Below are 13,264 nucleotides of genomic sequence, written 5' to 3' on the forward strand. Positions count from 1 at the left end.
AAATTTCTACCTGCTTTCCATAGTAATGCATGTGTGTTCTATAACATCATTTCCCACTTACGATCATTGATATGAATTTTTTCGTGCGACCAACAGCAGACGGGTGCATGAAAGCGAGTTTCAAATTAAGAAATTTTAAATTCAAAAATGTTTACCGGTGCATGGTAAATGAGAATTTTCTTAACTTGTTAAACTATTTAATGTTGCATGAATGCCTGAATTTGGCATTTTATAAGGTATATTTCCTTTGTTGGAAATATACTTTGCATATAAATGCAGAGTATATAATAGGCTATTACGTTAAAATCTTTGATATAAAATTGATTCTCCATTCTAACAGTTGCGCTGATAAATCACTATCTCCGGTGCCATGTACCCCAGGAACATATTCTGATACTGGTAAAACTAAATGTAACGACTGTGATAAAGGATTTAAATGTCCATTCAATGAAATGCAATCGCCAATGAAATGTTTAAATGGAACATATTCTAATGAAACAAAGTCAACGGAATGTAAAACATGTCCAGCTGGGTTTTCGTGTCCAAATGCTGATGAAACTCCAGTGAAATGTGGGGATCGTTATTATAGTCTGGGATCAGCATCACAATGTATAATATGCCCTCATGGACACAGGTAAATAGATTTATTCAGTAAAAGTTAATTTAAAAGCGATTTATATTTACACGTCAATGTTAAATGTTACATGCATGCTCTAAATTGACAGTGTATTTTAACTCATTCCATAAATTCTTTAAGCGGTAATTGCAGAAACCACTTTGAGATTTGGAAACACCGAATTAATGAAATTTATTCGGACAACCAACAGCATAGGAGTGCATGGAAGGGAGTTTCAAATTGAGAAATTTTAACTTCAAATAGCTTATCGATGCATGGTAAATGAGAATTTTCGTAACTTGTAAGTTCATGTCGGCTATTAAGTGAAAATCTATACAATTTTGATTCTTTATTTAAACAGTTGCGCTAATAACTCAATATCTCCGATGCCGTGTACCCCAGGAACATATTCTGATACTGGCGAAACTAAATGTAACGACTGTGATAAAGGATTCAAATGTCCATTCAATAAAATGCAATCACCAATAAAATGTTTAAATGGAACATATTCTAATGAAACAAAGTCGAGGGAATGTAAAACGTGTCCAGCTGGGTTTTCGTGTCCGAATGCTGATGAAACTCCAGTGACATGTGCGGTTGGCTATTATAGTCTGGGATCAGCATCACAATGTATAATATGCCCTCATGGACACCGGTAAATATAAGCGGATTAATACTCTAAATTCTAAAATATAAATTAAATACCTGTGCATGCATTGCTAATGTCTTACTCTCTTCTAGGTGTGAGCGTTCTAATATATATTCCTTTTATAATTTTTTAAACTAAAGTGAATAGATGGAAACTCTAAAGTTAAAAAAAATCGCACTTTTTAATCTCAATTTTTACTGACGAAAGCCCTCAGGTCGAAACGTGGGGAAGTGTTTTTGTTTATTTTAGGCAGTTGTTATTCAACATTTGATGCTAAGTATAGTTTATAGTTTTATGCGATGTTCGCTTTACTTATAATAAGATCTTTCCCCACCAAAATATTTCTAGTTGGCGCCCATTTCTCCCCATTCACCGCCACGGTGTGCACTATAATGTATAATGCAAACTCGCCTATATGAGTACTCTACATAAATATAACTTGTTTAATACAATTCTTCAATAAAGTTTTGATTCTCCATTCTTCCATTTAAATAGTTGCGCAGATAACTCAATATCTCCGGTGCCATGTACCCTAGGAACATATTCTAATACTGGTGAAACTAAATGTAACGACTGTGACAAAGGATTTAAATGCCCATTCAATAAATTGCAATCACCAATAAAATGTTTAAATGGAACATATTCTAATGAAACAAAGTCAACGGAATGTAAAACGTGTCCAGCTGGGTTTTCGTGTCCAAATGCTGATGAAACTCCAGTGACATGTGCGGTTGGCTATTATAGTCTGGGATCAGCATCACAATGTATAATATGCCCTCATGGACACAGGTAAACCTAAGTAGATTAATTTAGTAAAAGTTAAAAATTAAATTAAAATACCAGTGCATGCATGTAAAACATTCACATATTCTTCTACCCGTGATGCTGTATTCTAACTTATCCCTTTAATTCTTTACTATTCTAAATTATAGTAAAACCGTATTTTTAACCCCATTTTTGCTGGGTCGTCCGCGATCTAAACTATATTATAGTGTTCTCGTTAGGGTTGATTCTAGAGATGTGACGTCATCGCACACGCAGAGTCATTACTGCATGTCATTGGTTCTGCACGAGCAATATTAAAGAGCATCTAGGTGCATGAAAGATAATTTTTAATAAATTAGTTTTTAATAGGCTCGGATAGCAAATGATAATTTCCCTACACTTCGTAAACGTTACTTTATTTCTTATAATGTCGGTTGAGGTAAAATCTTCATTGTCAAATTCTTCATTCTCTATTCTAACAGTTGCGCGGACAAATCACTATCTCCTGTGCCATGTACCCCAGGAACGTATTCTAATACTGGTGAAACTAAATGTAACGACTGTGATAAAGGATTTAAATGTCCACTGAATAAAATGAAATCACCAATAAAATGTTTAAATGGAACATATTCTAATGAAACAAAGTCAACGGAATGTAAAACGTGTCCAGCTGGGTTTTCGTGTCCAAATGCTGATGAAACTCCAGTGAAATGTGCGGATGGTTATTATAGTCTGGGATCAGCATCACAATGTATAATATGCCCTCGTGGACACAGGTATATAAATATCAAGTATATAATAATAAATCATAGGTCAATTTAAAGTTTTAACGCTGCTTTTAAACCCTCTACACAAGAAATATTTTTTTAGAAAATAAAAGCATTTGATTTTTTGTTGTACCAAATTCTTATACAAACTACAAATTGACATTAGAAAAATATTTGTAATATCAAGAAAATCAAGAAAATTTGCCTGGGCATGCAAACCGGTTATAAACCAATTAAATTAGTCATTTAAAACGTGATGTGATTCCAACTAAAGTCTTTCTAACTTTTGTTCAATAAAGATCAATACTTCAATTTGTGAAAATTACATTTCCTTGATGATTGAATTTACTTAATGCAACAAATTAATCTGTTTAACTCTAAACTAGGATTTTCGGTAATTTCCGAATTGCCGACTTGCCTATACTTATATTTTGTGAGATGTAAATCTCACATGCATGGTCATAAATTTTGTTTGTGGGGCGACAAATAAAGATTAAGTGAAAGAGGTGCATAAAAAATTGATTCGTAAAGAAGTTTCAAAATACTGAGATAGCTTGAAGCTGGAAATGAAAACTATACTTTTAGCATCAGAAAATGTTGTGCAGTAGATATTTCTAAAAATGGGATGCTAAATTTATTGTGAGATGTACTGAATGACTGAATAACGGTAATTAATTTTGATTCTTCATTTAAACAGTTGCGCTGATAGATCACAATACCCGGTACCATGTACCCCAGGAACATATTCTGATACTGGTGAAAGTAAATGTAACGACTGTAATAAAGGATTTAAATGTCCATTTAATGAAATGCAATCGCCAATGAAATGTTTAAATGGAACATATTCTAATGGAACAAAGTCAACGGAATGTAAAACATGTCCAGCTGGGTTCTCGTGTCCAAATGCTGATGAAACTCCAGTGGAATGTAAGGATGGCTATTATAGTCTGGGATCAGCATCACAATGTATAATATGCTCTCATGGACACAGGTAAGAGTTAATTCTAAGTAATTTCAAAAGATAAGTCTCAAGTTGTAAATGCGGTAACGTAGCCAGCCTGAAAATTTAGTCCCGCTATGCAAATTTCAAATTATTATAATTATTCATTTCTTTAGAAATTTCTTGTTTTCACAGTCAATGCATGAACACCAAAAGATTAGAATAACAGGACTAAATCGCCAGGCTGGCAACACTACTGTTGCATGACATTGCGAAACTTATATACCGCATGTTGAAGCTTCTGTATTCGTATTATGTTTTATAATAGTGCTGTTGTATCTTTGTTCCAGCCCTGACCACACATTCAAATTGCTATAGAGAGATTTATCGAATTTGTACCACTAAATATTACATAATAAAAATATTGTATTATGTCCGCTTTTAGTTGTTCCAACAAATCAGCTCCACCGAGTCCATGCCAACCAGGTGAATTTTCAACATCTGGTAGCACTCATTGTGAAGAATGTAGTAAAGGATTTATGTGTCCGGACCCGAAAATGCATTCTCCTTTACCTTGTGTAAACGGAACATTTGCAAATGAAACAAAATCCATCACATGTAAAATCTGTCCGGTTGGAAACACGTGTCTGGATCCCAGGGAGACCCCAAAGAAATGTGAAGCAGGATATTTTAGTGCTGGCGGAATAACACGTTGCGAAATATGCCCTACTGGATACAGGTAGGATTATACCTTATCGAGTAATACATCATGTATTACTTAATATGGAACCTTTAATTAATAATTTGACATTTGAAATCTTTAAATTCAGATGCATTGACGGCTCTGCTCCAGAAAAATGCAAGAATGGTAGTTTTGCTAAATCTGGTGCAACGTCTTGTAAAGAATGCCCAATTGGTTTCCAATGCCCACAAGATGGAATGGGAGCGCCAATTTCGTGTGGCAATGGTACATACGCTAACAAAACTGGTTCATCAGATTGTACAACCTGTCCAGCAGGTTATTATTGTGGCGATCCACGCTTGACACCCACGCCATGTAACGATGGATTTTATAGTGGTGACGGTGCTGTTTACTGTTTGGAATGTCCTGCTGGATTCAGGTATACGCGCCGATGATTTTGATCGTCTTCTCAATTTTTTCTGTTTTAAACGATAAGTAGCCTGTATGTTTTGAATTTCAACTCAGATTTGATTGGTTTGATGAAGTTATTGTTGCCTGAAATCATCTGTCGAAATTTAATGCAAATTGTAAAAAATATCAATGCAACTGTTTCTTTTTTTTAATCTAAATTAAACAACATGTATTTATATCTTTGTATTTTTGCAGCTGCGAGCAAAAAGATAACCCTGTGACCTGCAAGCATGGATTTTATTCAAAATCGGGTCAGAAGAATTGCGAAGAATGTCCTGTTGGTACTTATTGCCCCCTGCTGAGTACAGAATCGCCCTGGCCATGTCCAAAAGGATTTTACAGTATCCAAAATACATCAAAAGAATGTATGGAGTGCGAACGAGGTATTCAATAAATATATATAAAACTTTACCTCTAGGAGCTAGTAACTTGCAAATCGTGTTTTTGTTCCACCTTTGTAAGTAAGTTACCCGGGCCAAACAACAATACAGCCTATAGTTATTCCAGAACAACTATAGCAACAGCAACCACTTGCAGTGTGATTGCTGGGTACAGGAAATCGAATGAATTTGCTTGTCCATCTTTTTTGTCTCGATTTTTTGCCATTACAATTAGTCATGTTTTTATGATAATCCACGCAGGTTACAGATGTCCTAATCCGTCGGAGTCACCAATTCCATGTAATGCTGGTTATTACATTGACGTGAGGGGTTCAACTGTATGTCAAAGTGTAAGTATACATGCGTATACGGAAGAGCGTAACATGTTATAGACAGCTGCGTTATTTCTAAGTGTTTTAATAAATAAACAAAAGGTTAAATCATGATCATAAGGAGCTGATATATATCAGACGAGGTGCTTTTATTTTAATTTTCTTACTATATTCTTACTTTTTTCTCAGTGTCCACCGGGATTTTACAACACCAAACAAAGTCAGTCCCAGTGTGAAAGTTGTCCCGCAGGATCACGCTGTCCAAATAGAACTCAAGGACCCATTCCTTGTTCCCCCGGACAGGTATTTGTTTGTATGGACAGTTTTAAAATCTTTACAGCCATGATTAGTGAACTATTAATACATCCAGAAAGGTTACCTTGAATATGGAGCTTGGTTTTCCTATAAAACATAAGGTTTTAGTTAATGTGTCAGATACGCGAGGCGGGCGGACACCTACAAATAGGAGGGGAGGGGGGGAGTAGTATAGAAAGGTCAGGTGGCACGATATAGAAGTAGCAAAGTTTGTAATTTCATATTTTTTAATCATACTACATAACTCATGTCCCAAATATCAAAATGCGGCTTTACTTTTGATAAGTAGCGATATACTGTGGCTTTCATGTTAGTGATAAATGGGTGGAAATTTTTATTCAAATACTGCAAGTATAATAAAATATCTTCTGTCTTTAGTACTCACCTGAAGCTTCCGAGGAATGCTTTTCCTGTCCAGTTGGTTTCGCATGTACTTCACCTGACGTCGAACCGAAATTTTGCCAGGTATTTATACCCTCTTTTAAAATTTAGTCTTAGTAAAACTTCGAACCAAAATATTTGGAGAATGTACATGGGGAAAACCCATCAGTTAACTGGTTCACATACATGCAGGTGTACTGTATAGTAGGTAGCAAATTAACAACGTGATCGGATAATTAAGAAATAATTTAAAAAGTTTTTTTTTTCTTAAATAATATTAATATTAATTATTCGAATATAAGATCACATTTATATTTATTCCACTTGTTCCTGTCATGAACGGCTAATAGTCGATCCCCATTTTTTATTTGCTTTCTTACATATGCTATATTTATCTTCAGGCTGGTGAATTCAGTAATGTTACATCGTGTGTTGGTTGTTACAAAGGACATTATTGCCCAAGCATGACTATCCAACCTCTTTCCTGTGTTCATGGTACATATTCAGATAGAAGAGGAGCTGTGACATGTGATATATGTCCGCCAGGATACTCGTGTCATAATGCTTCTGATCCTCCCAAAGAATGTAATAAAGGAGAGTATAGTATTGCCGGGGATGCAACCTGTAAGGTATGATACAGGGAGTTTATAGTATTGTGTATATTTGTTTACCCAATGTATATATACTGTCTATGACAGCATCATTAGATTGTAACCTTCAACTGAAAATGGTGACTTATTTTTTTTTACCCAAAGTTGGTTCCAAAACGTACCTTCAGGACCAGAAATTCTCAGTTTAATCTTCGATTTCCAAATATTAAACAAGACATGCATAAGACGTGAGATGGCATATTTTCTTTCTTCTTTTGTAGGATTGTGCACGTGGTTATTACAGCTTTGCACGTGCAAGCGTTTGTCTGCCTTGTCCTGCTGGACAAAAATGTCGCGTCGCCTCTACAATAATCTCGCCTGTAGATTGCCCGGCTGGTACTTTTAGCAGGGAAGGAGAAGATTTTTGTAAAACATGTCTGAGTGGTAAATATATGTGAAACCTAATTAATCATTGATAAAGATTCAACTCGTTGATAAAAAGTCGACCACACAAAGTACATATACCATCAAAATTAGTCCCCTGGTATTGATTGACATGCACCTTCATGTTTATCATGCACGTTTCTCGGTATCATAATTATAAATTTTAAAATAATAATTGCATAGTACACTTCGTACTAATATTCTTGTATGTTTGCATGGTGACATCAATAAGTACATTAGCTTGTACCTACACCACGTAAGTATTTAATGCGTTAACCCGGGCCTATTGCATGCACTGATGATTGATGAAGGCCCGGGTTAATGGATCGAAAGCTTTGCAGTATTAAATACTTACGTGGTGTACAAACTAATTAACACTTCGTCCTGTTTATACCAAAGGTTTTTAAAATATCGTTGCATCTTCTAACCTGATAACCTGAAAAACAATTGGTCACACGATTGGTTACATTCCTACGGATGTTTTTCGATGTTCTTCTTTGTCTAAATCCTTATAATTCTTTTCAGGAACGTGGAGTGGTAATGCATCATCTACATGTCTACCTTGCTCTGCTGGGTATAGTTGTGATGATCCTTCTCACCCAAGTATTTGCCCATCTGGAACATATTGGAGCAATGTAGGAACTGTAAGTGTCATAATATTATCGGTAGCCCTAAACGTCTTTTAATTAGAATATTTTTTCAAGTTGCTTTCTCGAAAACAGGATTTCGAACGACGAATATGCCTTAGATAATTGATACTAAAAGCCTAAATACTAAGATACAAACGAAAGAGTGCACCAACATGTATTTTCTCTATTTGGTACTAAATTCATATATATATATATATATATATATATATATATATATATATATATATATATATATATATATATATATATATATTATATATATATATATATATATTATACAGCTAGATTTTTGTCGTATACCTCTAAGCAATGAATTTTTCTAAATAATTTCATAATGTCATATTGTGCAGATTCCTAAATGTGTATCGTGTCCAGCTGGATACGAGTGTACCAATGCCACCCAACCTCCAGTACCTTGCGAACCAGGCTACTATTCGCTTGAAGGGAATTCCTCGTGTAAAGTATGCTCTTCCGGTGAGGCATGTCCAGACCCCGCCAGTCTACCAATACACTGTCCGATAGGAACTTACAGTATTTTGGTAAGTTATGTTATTATTAACCTTTTGACAATGGAAGAAATCAATTCATTAGTTTGAGGTGTGGTTGCGCAAACCCTGCTCGTAAAAAAAAGCCTGGGCTATATGTGAAAACCTGATTTGATGTTAGAAAATAACAAATTCCTAATCTTGGCTAACCTTGGCTACCAGATATATTTGGCATGTTTCAAAAGATCCCTTCAAATTATAGCTTACTGGAAAGATTGACGCATGGTTTGTTTCAGGGTTCTACGTCGTGTGCTGAGTGCCCTGCAGGTTACAGTTGTCCCAAAGCAAGTGCTAGTATCGCCTCTTGCTCAGAAGGTTCATATTCTCTGCTCGGTGTTGCTAACTGTACAGTTTGTCCCGCTGGTTATGCATGCCCAACGACTACAGAAATTCCATTCAAGTGTCAGCTAGGCCAAACAACCAATGGCAAGAAAGGATCGACAAATTGTACAAACTGTCCTGCTGGGTTCCAATGTCAACAGCCAGAGTAAGCATTTATGAGACACATGCATATGCATGCATATTTTGTTAGAATCCGCGTGTTATATAAGTTAAAACAATAACATACTACTAAAATCTACTGAAATTTTCCTAAGATGTGAGATGAGCACGACAAAGATTTTCTTTTTTGCGCTTATGCATATAAAATTTCAACATGTGAACAAAGCTTTAGTCACTGAAATGTAATATTGTCAATATTTACTAAGAAAATTTCGCCACTCTGCCCCATCCCCATCTACTGGGGCAGAACCGGTGTAAATGTTTTTGGTAAACCTGTTAGTGACTTTTACGATTTTTTCTTCGTAGGAGTGCAATGGAAGAGTGCAATGCAGGTTTTTACAGTCTTGGGTCTTCAGTGAAATGTTCTATCTGCCCTGCAGGCAGCAAATGTCCTGCTAAAAATGTAGGTAGCTTTGTTAAAATGTTATTAATAACATGCAGTTTCACCCTATAGACCACAGTAGCCTGAAGTATTTGTGTCCAGTTTCATATTGCAGCCTGCAACGCCCGCATACTAGTGGTGGTATTATATATTGAAAACTGAAAACCCAGATGTACTCCCATATCTACTTATTTTATACTAGAAACAACCAGAAAACTGCAATCCAGGAGAATACAGTTTGAGTGGCTGGGAGAATTGCACATCCTGTCCACCTGGTAGAGCTTGCCCATCTGTAGCAGAATCTGACAACTTTTTGTGTCGCAAAGGTAAGTGCCTAATTTCTTGTGTGATATTTCATACAGAAAGCCTCGTTCAATTAACATGGCAGGTAGATTAATATAGTCTCATCCACCTGTAAATTGACATTTATTGTATTAGCTGTATATGGACTCGTAAAAAATTATTATATTCAGAAGTTGCGTTCCAGCAACTTGGAGTACAAACATATATTTGACGATTTCACATAAAATTTGTTATAGTATTTTTTTTATATATTTGTTTTATTAGGAACGTATTCAATAGGAAGTGCTCAATATTGTACAATATGTCCAGCTGGTAAATACTGCCCTTCAATCACCAATGCAACTGAGATACCCTGTCCTTCTGGAATGTATTCATTTGGTGGGGCTGATGCTTGTCTTGCATGTCCTAGTGGATGGAAATGTTCGGCAAAGGATGGGTCTGGCAATGCTAGGTGTTTGCCTGTAAGCATTGATACCAATTATTTTGACTGTTTTCACTTACGTTCATTGGCCCAATAGTATGAGATATATTTTTAGAAAGCAGTTAAAAGTACAATGCTCCCCCCCCCCTCCTTGTACTAATAAAAGTCGCGTATCCTGAGCTCTGATACCACAGGCGAATGTTCGCTTACGTATACAGTAGTACAGGTGGCATTTCGACATTGAATATTTAACTAACCTGACTGACTCCAGTGATGTATTTTAGGGTACATACTCTATGGGTAACCAGACTGCATGTACAGATTGTCCAGCGGGATATGCCTGCACTTCCATTTATACAAGTGACAAAACGAAATGTGAACCTGGGACATATTCTGGTGGGAAACAGACGGTGAGATGCAACCTTAATTCAGATTTTTTGACAAAATGATAAAGACTTTTCAGTACAGTTATTGCACAGTCATGTAATGCAAGGGTACTTGCGAGTCAAATCCACGAGTGAGGTAAAGATCAGAAAAGGCTCTACCATACCATGTTTAATTGCACGAGTCCAACGTTTTAGTAACAGTATGGGTACGTGTAGCTGTCTTGTATGTAAATATAAAATGCATCTCTTCATTTCATATAGATGTGCACAGTTTGTCAGCCAGGTTTCAGGTGTCCAGACACAGATAAGAAGAATATGATTGCATGTAAAGATGGTAGTTATAGTATCGGTGGTAAACAAAACTGTACAGAATGTCCCGCTGGTTTTGCTTGTCCATCAAAAACAGATGATCTTCTAATACCTTGCTATCCAGGAAGTTACACGTTAAATAAAGCTAGGGTAAGCAATATATCTACAAAACTGTTAATTCCTTTGTCACACGAAATTATCAATACGATACAACGTCTTTTTAATATACGTCGAATTGTGCTTCTGGGTTGAAGAGTTACGTAATATTAGAAAAAAATGATGAAAGGAAGTGTTATTTTGGTCAAGCCAAAAACAGACGATTAGACCAAAACCAATTTCGTTTTGTCAACTGGGAGTGAGCATTAAAGTGTAGATTCGGCCGCGTTAAAATGGTATGAAATGTTTTTACCTACCAACCCGCACAGATTTAACTCTTAATGGCTTTAATTCTTCCCTTAGCGAACGACCTAGTTTATTCTTCACAATACATGTAATATTATATTCCATTCAATTTGATGGTCATAATTGTTTAGTAAGACTGTCCGACAACATTTCGTCCAACCTCGTACATCGGGTTTTCGCCCCCTTTGTTTCGTCATGTTCACCAACTGGTTCCCTTTGTATAATGTGATTTCAATAGATATTGATTAAATTAATAAATATCATTTATAGACTTGCACAGAATGTCCAGCTGGTAACTTTTGTCCTAATGTTTCATCTGCTCCAATTCCCTGCGCTAAAGGCTCTTACTCACTTGGCTGGTTAACGAAATGTAGGGAATGTCCAGCTGGATTTTACTGTGATGTAGTTGATTCGTCACCTAAACCGTGCCCACCTGGAAAGTATAGCAACGCATCTGCAATTGTTTGCTCAGATTGTAGCCCGGGTTATGTTTGTGCGGAGGGAAGCAGATCTGATAAACCAGGTAGCTATATGATAAATTTTTATCTAACTCCCTTTATATATTATATATTAAATATATAGTTTGGTCATTTGTGTTGAATAGTTTAAATATATTTTTTAATAACTGATAATTCTAGAATAGAACTGAATATTATAGTTATATGTTTTTCATGCATCGTTCTATTTAATTCCGAATTTTTTAAGTTAAAAATATGACATTTTCAGCCGCATGTGCCTAAGTTTAATCATATTATAAAATTAGCTTTAAAATATTACCATTGCACCACGTCGTCAAAATGCTGGAGTGTTATCATTCGTTGCGATTATTAGTAAATATATTTATGTTGAGAAGGTTTCAAGCAAGCTGTATTTTTAGGTGCTGGTATGTGTCCAAGTGGCTATTTTTGCCCTGATGGTTTAAAGAAAGAACCCTGTCCAGCTGGGACATTTGGAAATACAAGCCTGGCTAAATCCAAAGAAGAGGGTTGTCACTCATGCCCTCCAGGTTTCTTCTGCCCTGCAGGAACCTCTGGATATCCAACTATGTCGTAAGTACCTCATATATGAATTTTCGCTTTTCAGTTGGATATTTTGTCATTCACTAGCAATCACGCCTAGTAATATTTCACTTCGACTACGAAAATTGCGTTATCTGGTGGTTCGATATATTTGCATATTGCTCGAAGATAGGGCTTCTAGAAACAGAGGTTTTTCAACTTTTTCAGCGTCCGATGTCCTCCTGGGCATTATTGTCTGCTGGAAACGAAAACCCAATTCCAGTCCCCTTGTCCAGATGGCACGTACAATAACAGATGGGGATTGGAAAGAGAAAATCAATGTGAACAGTGTAATGCTGGATACACATGTACAGGAGGGGATTCTAGCGGTGATAAGTTATGTCCACGTGGCCATTATTGTCTTCGTGCAAATACGTCATGCCCCACTGGACAAGGAACTGGAACTAAGAATATTTCTCCCTGCAAATGTCCTGCTGGAAAATTCACTGAACAGGAAGGGGCCACAAGTAAGTTTAGGGATATTGCACTACAAATTAGGACTTGTTTGTGACAGTTAATGGATTGTCATATTTTAGTCTCCTCGATTGTTTTTGGAGCAAGTATGATTTCTGACTCCATAATGTATTTTCGTATGCTAAAAAGTCAAATTTTAAAATTGAGTATGATTGAGCAAATAACCCAACGTATCTTACGCGTTCCGAGTTCAGGGTTTCGGTCGGTTGTACGAAGGCTTGATAGCGCTATTCATCAGATAATGATTTTCTCAACCGTTCTTAAAACGCTGGAAGAACAAGGAAATTAGAGACTTAATAGCTAACTATGATCACAAAGAATCCATAAATTGGTCATACTATATCAGGTTCAATCCTGGTCATACCGAACAACGGGCAATTTTGTGAAATTAAAAGACTATCCACCTTTTGTGCAACTGACCCACGAAGTTCATCTCGGGGCTTGATTTTGGTATAGTATTTTAAAGAGCTAATTGAGGTAACGTTGTCCTCTTAGGGAAAA

The 13,264-nt window shown here is 36.1% G+C and overlaps 1 protein-coding gene across 11 annotated transcripts in view; it reads left to right on the forward strand.

The window, feature by feature from the left end:
• LOC114525547 overlaps positions 1–13,264 on the forward strand; it is a 61,324-nt gene that overhangs the window by 8,424 nt on the left and 39,636 nt on the right. For 5 of the 11 annotated variants that reach the window (XM_028546933.1, XM_028546940.1, XM_028546961.1 and 2 more), the window contains 24 exons: positions 341–634; positions 978–1,271; positions 1,761–2,054; positions 2,513–2,806; positions 3,495–3,788; positions 4,183–4,476; positions 4,568–4,858; positions 5,086–5,273; positions 5,532–5,620; positions 5,792–5,905; positions 6,296–6,382; positions 6,700–6,927; positions 7,170–7,332; positions 7,858–7,976; positions 8,333–8,521; positions 8,764–9,014; positions 9,335–9,431; positions 9,613–9,736; positions 9,978–10,174; positions 10,419–10,544; positions 10,782–10,979; positions 11,502–11,754; positions 12,109–12,280; positions 12,458–12,756. In XM_028546933.1, coding sequence (XP_028402734.1) covers positions 341–634; positions 978–1,271; positions 1,761–2,054; positions 2,513–2,806; positions 3,495–3,788; positions 4,183–4,476; positions 4,568–4,858; positions 5,086–5,273; positions 5,532–5,620; positions 5,792–5,905; positions 6,296–6,382; positions 6,700–6,927; positions 7,170–7,332; positions 7,858–7,976; positions 8,333–8,521; positions 8,764–9,014; positions 9,335–9,431; positions 9,613–9,736; positions 9,978–10,174; positions 10,419–10,544; positions 10,782–10,979; positions 11,502–11,754; positions 12,109–12,280; positions 12,458–12,756 — 4,949 coding nt within the window. The remainder of the gene's footprint in view (positions 1–340; positions 635–977; positions 1,272–1,760; positions 2,055–2,512; positions 2,807–3,494; positions 3,789–4,182; positions 4,477–4,567; positions 4,859–5,085; positions 5,274–5,531; positions 5,621–5,791; positions 5,906–6,295; positions 6,383–6,699; positions 6,928–7,169; positions 7,333–7,857; positions 7,977–8,332; positions 8,522–8,763; positions 9,015–9,334; positions 9,432–9,612; positions 9,737–9,977; positions 10,175–10,418; positions 10,545–10,781; positions 10,980–11,501; positions 11,755–12,108; positions 12,281–12,457; positions 12,757–13,264) is intronic. The other 6 variants (XM_028546945.1, XM_028546953.1, XM_028546992.1 and 3 more) reach the window with 6 other exon arrangements.

This window comes from Dendronephthya gigantea, unplaced genomic scaffold, assembly GCF_004324835.1.
Source record: "Dendronephthya gigantea isolate DGI-Jeju-01 unplaced genomic scaffold, DenGig_1.0 000001F, whole genome shotgun sequence".
Taxonomy (NCBI): Eukaryota; Metazoa; Cnidaria; class Anthozoa; order Malacalcyonacea; family Nephtheidae; genus Dendronephthya; species Dendronephthya gigantea.